General features: G+C 42.6%; 1 protein-coding gene across 1 annotated transcript in view; it reads left to right on the forward strand.

Annotated features, from left to right (window-relative positions):
• KPNB1 (karyopherin (importin) beta 1) overlaps nt 1-9,881 on the forward strand; it is a 39,144-nt gene that overhangs the window by 1,169 nt on the left and 28,094 nt on the right. Inside the window, exons 2-4 of the mRNA XM_011960009.1 lie at nt 1,975-2,157; nt 7,228-7,428; nt 8,882-9,034. Coding sequence (XP_011815399.1) covers nt 1,975-2,157; nt 7,228-7,428; nt 8,882-9,034 — 537 coding nt within the window. The remainder of the gene's footprint in view (nt 1-1,974; nt 2,158-7,227; nt 7,429-8,881; nt 9,035-9,881) is intronic.

Genomic DNA, 9,881 nt, shown 5'->3' on the forward strand with positions numbered 1-9,881 from the left:
TGCCGCCCAATCATTGCGCGGCCTGAGGGCGGCGGTGCAGCGGGAGGGAGAAAGAGGGAGGGAAGGGAAGTTAGGTTGCGCGGCGCTGCGTGTTCAGCAGGGGTGGGGGTGGGGGAGTCGGGCCTAGGGGCCATGTGGAAGCTCTGGGCCCGGTTGCCCTCCCTGTCTGACCCCGGCCGGCTTATCCTTCCTGTCCCGTGGCCCCTGTGGCTCTCCCCACCTATTTCCTAGAGCTCTTCCCTTTCCTCGCTACCTTGGTCTGTGCTTATGGCCAGGCCTGGCACCCGACTGCCTCTTAATCCATTTCCACTAATATTTTTCCCTCTTCTGCCCGGTTATTCCTCTCGGGGTATTTTCTTTTTCTTCCCTTTTTTTTTTTTTTTTCTTTCTGACCTGTGAATAGAGACCTAATCACTAGGGATCTGCACCCAGACAACAGTCTGAGGCTCATCTTTGAGATCAGGCCTGTTTCCTGATGAAATCACAGAGGAAAGTTACTCGTTTTTCATATTTTAAAATGTAAGGGGTCCGGAGAAAATGAAGCTAAGTCCGCTAGAGACTGGTCCTTTGTACAAAAATGTGGGATGGATTGATTGAAACAGCCTAGATGCCAATTAAGTTTCTCTTTGGTGTCCATCTCCTGTTGGGAGATGGGGTCGGAGGGAAGGATTGGATGATACTTGACATCTTTGAGAAAGGTAATAGGAAATAAGTATGAATAACATTGTAACCATATGTGTTTCTTTGTGTTATATAGGCAAAATGTCAAATCAACGAAGTGACAAGGCTTATACAGACTGTCTTTGAATGGTTTTTTTGTTGTTCTTCACATGTGCCAATTTTTACAACTAACCTGTTTATCCTTTCCTAGAAGAGATTTTTCCACTAGTATAGGCTGATAATTCCATTTAGGGTATTATTCCTGTTTCTGCTTCTGCTAATTTTGCAAGAAGCTTTTTATCTTATTCCTGACATTCTTAACATTCTTTAGTGGTACATAATTAATAAAGCTTTTAAGAATTATCTTCTGCTGTGATTGCAGAACTTGTTAGCAGTAAGAAAAATGTATCTGCTTTTGGCTTTTCCTGCTAACTTTGCTGTTTAGGCACAGTTTTTTTGCTGGAGAGAGAGGTGTGTGTTTTAAATTTTTAAACAAAGGGAGTAGTTTTTGAGGCCTGTGGATTACAAAAGGTTACAAAAGAACATGCTTTTCAGGGATCCACTGTATTCCTCAACTAAAGTCCAAATGTATAGGAGCAAGTAATTGTTGATTATTAGATACAAAGTTATTTTTCTTGAACAGCTTGCCTGAACATTTTTTTCTTTCATTTTTCCCTATTTCTAAATATCTTATCACTTTTCCTTATAAACGCTTTATTCATTGTTCCCTTTTTGCTGAGTGCCCACAAATAAAACGGAGGGTGAGGCTCCTAAGTTTGTTTAGGCTTATCTGTATTTCACTCTCTCATATTTCCCTCCTTCCATGGGATGAAAAGCTACCCTGCTGCTGCCATGAGATGGAAAGTTGGATCATTCTTTTGGGACCAAGGTTTTTGAAATTTAGATAAACTTTTATTTTCTACCCACATCGTAACAGCCATTCATTCAAGTACCAGACATTATTAAGAATTCTTGGGACACCTCAGTGTACATAGAAGACTGACTACTACCATACTCTAAAACCTTGCAATTCAGGGAGTATAACGTAACAGTTTGGGTACTAGGAATGATTTTGATAGGAAGATCTGCAATTCCTGATTAAGTGCTAGGCTCCATGAGAAAAGTGGAAGACTTCCTGTTATATGCTAAGTAACATTTTTATAGAAGTCTTGTAGCAAATATTTTGTGGTTTCCTGAGATGCTTATGATATACCAAAAAAAAATTAGACATGAGTTCCCCCCCCGCCCCAATTTCCCATGAGTTGTGGAAATTCATAAGATAATTTTATTTACAAATTTATCTTCCCTTAACAGCCCACTTTCCTTGTGGAACTGTCCAGAGTGCTGGCAAATCCAGGAAATAGTCAGGTTGCCAGAGTTGCAGCTGGTCTACAAATCAAGAACTCTTTGACATCTAAAGATCCAGATATCAAGGCACAATATCAGCAGAGGTGGCTTGCTATTGATGCTAATGCTCGACGAGAAGTCAAGAACTATGTGAGTAACACTCATCTGTTTGGTTATATTGCCTAGAGAACAAGAAATTGCTTTCTCACATCTTTTGCTATTTGCATGGGATAGAGCTGACAGTGTGATAGGTTTCTGGGACCTGAACTTCACCTAAAGATAAAAATTGTCTTTGTCTTAAATCTTTCTCAACACAGCTTGTCCATTCCCACTGATGGACTGGAATTCTTTTTAGATGATTGAGGTAGGCTGCAGCAGCTTGGGAAACTTTAATTGTGTGTCATAATTTGTAAAAATCTGTTTGGCAAATGAGAGTAGTGTATACATTGGTGCTGTATACCCACATCACTTAGGGAATTTGTTAATACGTATTTCCAAGCTCTCCAGAAATTCCGATTTGGTACTTCTGGAGTACAGCTCAGGGACTTTTTTTTTTTTTTTTTTTCTGAGACGGAGTCTTGCTCTGTTGCCCAGGCTGGAGTGCAATGGCGTGATCTTGGCTCACTGCAACCTCCGCCTCCCGGGTTCAAGAAGTTCTCTGCCTCAGCCTCCCAAGTAGCTGGGATTACAGGCATCCGTTACCACGCCCAGCTAATTTTTGTATTTTTAGTAGAGACGGGGGTTCACCATCTTGGCTAGAGTGGTCTTGAACTCCTGACCTCATGATCCATCTGCCTCTGCCTCCCAAAGTGCTGGGATTACAGGCGTGAGCCACTGCGCCTGGCCAAGGGATGTTTTTTAAACTGTCTCCCCAAGTGATTATCCAATCAACCAGCACCTGGCTCTTGTTGAACTTTGTTTAAATCTTAATCTTTGGTGGTTTAGCATGGCACTATGTGGAGCCAGAAGGAAAGTTACATGATCTCTTGGGCCTTGGAGGCCCAAAGAGTTTGTGAAATAGGAGTGTGACGTTAATGGCGTTTTATCTACTTAGCAAGTTATAAAAAAACTTTCTTCAGAAACACTTGACTTTTTTCCCAGGGCATTTAGAGTGGGATGAATTTTGGGGAGAAAAGGTGATGAATTTTGAATCATGACATTCTTTTTACTATCTTGTTAAATTAGAAATTCATAGTTCTAAATGAAGCAAAGGATTCAGAATATATGGACTGGTGTTTTGTTTTGTTTTTTTGCTTGTTTGTTTGTATTTTTTGAGAGGGAGTCTTGCTTTGTTGCCCAGGCTGGAGTGCAATGGCGCAATCTCGGCTCACTGCAACCTCCACCTCCTGGGTTCAAGTGATTCTCCTGCTCCAGCCTCCTGAGTAGCCGGGATTACAGGTGCACGCCACTAGGCTGGCTAATTAATTTTTGTATTTTTAGTAGAGACAGGGTTTCACCATGTTGGCCAGGCTGGTCTTGAACTCCTGACCTCTGATGATCTGCCTGCCTGTCTTCCCAAAGTACTGGGATTACAGGCATGAGCCACTTCACCTGGCTGTTGTTTTTAAATTAAGTTCTTTAGTGATCTGTATTACATGGGTAAGGCACAAAGAGGAGTGAGTTAAATATCTGTGCAATCATCATTTTGTCCTTGGTATCTGAGTGGAAACTAGTAGGGAATTCTTACATATGTACTTGTGCAGGTCATGGTTATGCACATCATGCTTGCTAATTACTGGTTCTAGATATCGGCGTTAGGTAAAGTAGTGCCCTGTAAGGCAACAACTTCTCTATCTAGTTGTGTACCTCCTTCTGTCACCAATTTTGTATACCCATGATAGGGAGCCAGCTTATTAAATCCAACTTGGTTTCAAATCTTTTTGGAATATGTAGAGCTGTTTCTATTCATGTTGGGTCTGCTTGTGTAATAACAACATTTTAATTCCTTCTCTGTCAGCTAAGTGACATAAATGGAAGTATATTCTGTCACTGGAAATCTCGATACTGATAGTGCCCATTCAGTTTCTCATCTTCTTAAATTACACACTAGTAAATGGGATAAGATGTAATTGGAATTGTAATTGGCTTATTTTTTGGCACATCACTCTTAACACCAACCTTTAGAAAAAACAAGTGGGTGCAGTGGCTCATGCCTGTTATCCCAGCACTTTGAGAGGCTGAGGCAGGTGGATCACCTGAGGTCAGGAGTTCGAGACCAGCCTGGCCAGCATGGCAAAACCCTGTCTCTACTAAAAATACAAAAATTAGCTGGCTGTGGTGGGGGGTACCTGTAGTCCCAGCTACTCGGGAGGCTTAGACAGGAGAATTGCTTGACCCTGGGAGACGGAGATTGCGGTGAGCTAAGTTTGTGCCATTGCATTCCAGGCTGGGTGACAGAGTGAGAGACTCTGTTTCTTAAAAAATAAATAAATAAATACTAGATAATAATTTGTACAGGCATGGTTAAGCCCTTGGGCATGGGGAAAAAAAAGCTAACAGTTACCTTGGCCTTTTTCTCTTTCATAGCACAACTGATAATTAATACTAAGTTTCACTGTCGGTGATCTTTTTTGAAATCTGGATACTGGGGCACAATTGAGCCAGTTTCTCTTTTTTGATAATTGAATATTACTATTAAGGTTACCTCTAGTTTAAACAGAAAACTTTTAGTATCCAGGAGTTGGACATTTGTAGTTTCTTAATCACCTCAAGTAATATGGAGTCTTCAGAAAGCAATCTAAAGGAAAAAGGTAAAGGTAGAATGGGATTCAGTGCACTCCACATATGTACTAGGATATGATGTAGTGCGCTGTGAAGGCACCCTGGACTTGGGCTAATAATATCCATTCAGCCTCTGGCATTTTGGACAGTTCACCTTGTTTTTCCCCCTTGTTCCCTCATGTCTTTGACATACAGTTTTTGTCCATTCTAGCTCTGCTGGTCCTCCAGAGCAAAGCCTTTCATTCAGCATCAGTCAGGACTCTTTGGTGTTGGTAGAGCTGATGGGGGTGGGGGCCAGGGATGATGATATACCATATAAGAAGGAAACGGGGAGATCATTATTGGTACTAGCTGCAAAGCAGGATACTAAGTGATCCAACCCAGTCAGCAGAGCTGGTCTGAATATCTGGCAGCTATTCTTTGTCCTGTATTCATGCCAGAACAGTTAACTGTTTGCCTTTGAGTGGACTGGTGATTCTTAGTGAGTTCATTGACTGAATTAGCTGATCATGGTAATGATTAACTCTAGGTCACTTGTGACTTCATCTTTTATCATACCTGTGCCATTACCCTTTACATAAATGGTGGTGTGGTTACCATGTCAAGCGAAACATGTTTAATGACAATTGGATCTTGTTTTCACATCTGGCTAGATTCTGTCAGTGGTAGAGAGAACAGTTCTTTGATTCTTGGGCAAACAAAACAAATCCTTTCAAATTGGAAGTTACATAAAGATAAGTTCATGGGTGTTATTAACATCAGCAACTTTGTTTTTGTATTTAGTGATGTTGTTACTTGACCAAGGCTTTTCTGTGTAAGTCACCCAGAGTGCTGGGTTGTCAGTAATTAGAAGGAAAACGTTTTGTTTCAGCCCACGTCTCATGAGTGAGATCTCCTTGGATCAGGTTAGACAGTGATCTACTGTGAATCAGACCCACCTGAATGCCCCAGAACTAGCTTCATTCTAGTGTCCGTGTCTGTCCACAAAACGAGGTTGTTATTGTTATAACAGCAACAATGAGCCTGGAAGATGAGTTTTGTCCCCATCTCTCTCCTTTGCCCTTTACTGCTACCTCCCCTTGTAACTTCTGGTTTCCCATCTCGTGTTGAAGGTTGAAGTGAGGTGTGTTGTTTTGGAGAATTCCTTTTGGAAGCAGGGGATGACTGGTTTTATTTCTATGTTCTGGGGCAGTGTTGATTATGCTGATGTTGCTACTGTGCTGGATTTTTCTGACAGCCTTTTCTACTTCTCCATATTATAGATAAGAATTCTGAGGCCAGGCACAGTGGCTCATGCCTGTAATTCCAGCACTTTGGTAGGCCGAGGTGGGTGGATCACCTGAGGTCAGGAGTTCGAGACCAGCCTGGCCAACATGGTGAAACCCCGTCTACTAAAAATACAAAAACTAACTGAGCGTGGTGGCAGGCGCCTGTAACCCCAGCTACTTGGGGGGAGGTGCTAAGGCAGGAGAATCTCTTGAACCCGAGAAGCAGAGGTTGCAGTGAGCCGAGATTGCGCCATCACGTGTTCTAGCCTGGGGGACAAGAGTGAGACTTTGTCTCAAAAAAAAATAATAATAATAATTCTGAGACAGCTGCCTGGGCGCAGTGGCCCACACCTGTAATCCTAGCACTTTGGGAAGCCAGGAATTTGAGACCAGCCTCGGCAACATAGGGAGACCCCCATCTCTACTAAAAATCCAAAAATGTTAGCTAGGTGGGATGGCACGTGCCTGTAAGTCTAAGCTACTTGGGGAGGTCTGGGAGGTCGAGGCTGCAGTATCATTGTGCCACTGCACTATGGTTATGCTACTGCACTCCACCATGGACAACAGAGTAAGGCCTTGTATTTTCCTTTTTTTTTTTTTTTTAAGAGCCTGGACAATATGGTGATGCCCTGTCTCTACAAAACATAGCTGGGTGTGTCGGCATATCCACCCCTGTAGTTCAGGTACTCAGGAGGCTGAGGCGGGAGGATAGATTTGCACCATAGAGGTGAGGCTACAGTGAGCTGTGATGGTGCCACTGCACTCCAGTCCGGGCAATAGAGTGAGACCCTGTCTTAAGAAAGAAAAAAAAAAAAAAAAGAATTCAGAGACACTAATATAAGAAGTGTGGTGGTGGGCAAAATGTGGTCAAATAGTGTTAGAAATTTGTGTCTTGGGCCGGGCGCGGTGGCTCAAGCCTATAATCCCAGCACTTTGGGAGGCCAAGACGGGCGGGTCATGAGGTCAGGAGATCGAGACCATCCCCGCTAACACGGTGAAACCCCGTCTCTACCAAAAAATACAAAAAAAACACTAGCAGGGCGAGGTGGCGGGTGCCTGTAGTCCCAGCTACTTAGGAGGCTGAGGCAGGAGAATGGCGTAAACCCGGGTGGCGGAGCTTGCAGTGAGCTGAGATCCGGCCACTGCACTTCAGCCTGGGCGACAGAGCGAGACTCCGTCTCCAAAAAAAAAAAAAAAAAGAAATTTGTATCTTTTGTCTTTTTTGGTGCAGGTTTTGCAGACATTGGGCACAGAAACTTACCGGCCTAGTTCTGCCTCACAGTGTGTGGCTGGTATTGCTTGTGCAGAGATCCCAGTAAACCAGTGGCCAGAACTCATTCCTCAGCTGGTGGCCAATGTCACAAACCCCAACAGCACAGAACACATGAAGGAGTCGACATTGGAAGCTATCGGTTATATTTGCCAAGATATAGTAAGTGCTTGCCTAATGTATTTGGTTTATATACCTCTGATTGCCTCTAGCTGTGACATGAATGATATTGGTACTACCTTATTGAATCACGAAGAAAGCCGAGCTAAATTGCACAGTGTTTTGAAAGTAAGACTGATTTATTTCCCTTAGGCCTCTGTCTTCACATTACTAATCATGCCCTAAAGTTAAGAAACTTGAGGATCGCAAACTGAAAACAGAAGTCCCTGTTTAAAGAGTCTTAGATTCTAGACTTACACAATGAGGATATTCTCATTTGGAGCATCCCTGACTAATCCTTTTTCTTAAGATCCTGAATGTACCCTGATTGTTGTGGTGCATTTTAATTTACTACATTATGGAAAGTTTTGCCAACACTTGATGTAGTTGGTTTAGCCACTGGAGACAAGGTATTTTAGATGCAGCCCTCCTAGCACTATTGTTCCTGATGAGGTTACCACTCTTGGTGTCTATTTTAATATATAGACTTTATGAAACACAGGAGCCCACAGCACTTGACCTGGACTTAGACTCCCTCGATGTGCCCAGGTGTTGATTCTTGGCCTTGGCCCTTAAATGTCCTGAAGCTTTACTGTAGAGTACAGATGGCCTGGAAAACACCAACAGACTGCCATCTCCATTTGCACAGAAGGGGGAAAAAAGCTAATATTACCTCATACCCAGAGTCATTATACTAAGAAGTCAAAGATGAAGTTGATGAATTTGACTTGCTTTCGTTCAGTTTTGGACTGCCAGTACCATGAGATACTTTGCAGGTGGTTTGCAGTTTTATTCCCAAATGGAAATGGGTGGGGAAAGATCACCAAGTAATGATTCTTTCTTGAGTGAATTTTACAGTTAAAAGGACTGCCGATTAAGCCAGGCACAGTAGCTTACACCTGTAGTCCCAGCTGCTTGGGAAGCTGAGGTGGGAGGATCACTTGAACCCAGGAATTTGAGGGTGCAGTGCACTGTGGTAGTCCCTATGAATAGCCACTGCGCTTCAGTCTGGGCAGTATAGACCCTGTCTCTTAAGAACAGAAAAAGGACTGCTGATTAGTCGTTAACTCCTTATGGCAGTCTTCTGGAGTGAATTGATCCCAACACCCTCCTCAGGCACCAAAATCCTCAGATGTTCAAGTCTGTTATATAAAATGGTATAGTATTCACATATAACCTATGCACATCCTCCCATATACTTTATACTTTAAATCATCTCTAGAATACTTAAAATACCTAATTCAATGTAAACGCTATATTAATAGTTGGTATACTATTGAGGGAATGATGACAAGAAAAAAAGGTGTACACGCACCTTTTGGTGCAGTACAAATGCAACCATCCATTTTTTTTCCTCTAAATATTTTCAATCCATAGTTGCTTGAGTCCACAGATGTGTAACCCATGGCTGTAGAGGGCCGACTGTATATTCATTGCACTTCTCTACTTGTTACAGGACCCAGAGCAGCTACAAGATAAATCTAATGAGATTCTGACTGCCATAATCCAGGGGATGAGGAAAGAAGAGCCTAGTAATAATGTGAAGCTAGCTGCAACTAATGCACTCCTGAACTCATTGGAGTTCACCAAAGCAAACTTTGATAAAGAGGTAAGTTTTTTCACAATAAGGTATAGATTCAGACAGTAAAGGATGAAAGAGTTAAATGTTAGTTTTTTGTTTTGTTAAGTTTATGATTTAGAAACTACCACCTACTTAAAAGTATTTGTTTCCAGTTTAGTCCAGTTTGTATTGTGTGAGATACGCCCATGGAGTGTTTGCCATTTCTCATCATGCTTTTGGAAATAAAGTGTTTTTGAGCTTAGGTTTTTCCTCTTGCTGTCTGAAGTGTGGAATGTTCTTGGGTTTTTTAAAATAATAGGGCATGGTGGTGCATACTTGTACTCCAGCTACTTCAGAGGCTGAGATGGGAGGATTGCTTGAGGCCAGTTGTTCAAGGCCAGCCTGGGCAACAAAGTCAGATACAGTCTTTTAAAAAAAAGAAAGAAATAGGCTGGGCACAGTGGCTCAAGCCTGTAATCCCAGCACTTTGGGAGGCCGGGGGGTGGGGGTGGATCATCAGGTCAGGAGTTCGAGACCAGCCTGACCAACATGGTGAAACCCCATCTCTACTAAAAATACAAAAAAATTAGCCGGGCGTGGTGGCGTGCGCCTGTAATCCCAGCTACTCAGGAGGCCGAGGCAGGAGAATCACTTGAACCTGGGAGGCAGAGGTTGCAGTGAGCTGAGATTGCACCACTGTATTCCAGCCTGAGCAACAGAGCAAGACTGTCTCAAAAAATAAATAAATAAATAAATAAATAAAGTATGGTATGTACTATATACTTTGGTTTCATTTAAGGTTGTGTAAATCTTTTAAATCTTTTGCCTTGTACTAAAGATTTTGGAGAGGCTGGGTGCTGGGGCTCACATCCAGTAATCCCAACACTTTGGGCCA

The sequence above is a fragment of the Colobus angolensis genome, unplaced genomic scaffold (genome assembly GCF_000951035.1).
Source record: "Colobus angolensis palliatus isolate OR3802 unplaced genomic scaffold, Cang.pa_1.0 Scaffold50, whole genome shotgun sequence".
Lineage (NCBI taxonomy): Eukaryota > Metazoa > Chordata > Mammalia > Primates > Cercopithecidae > Colobus > Colobus angolensis.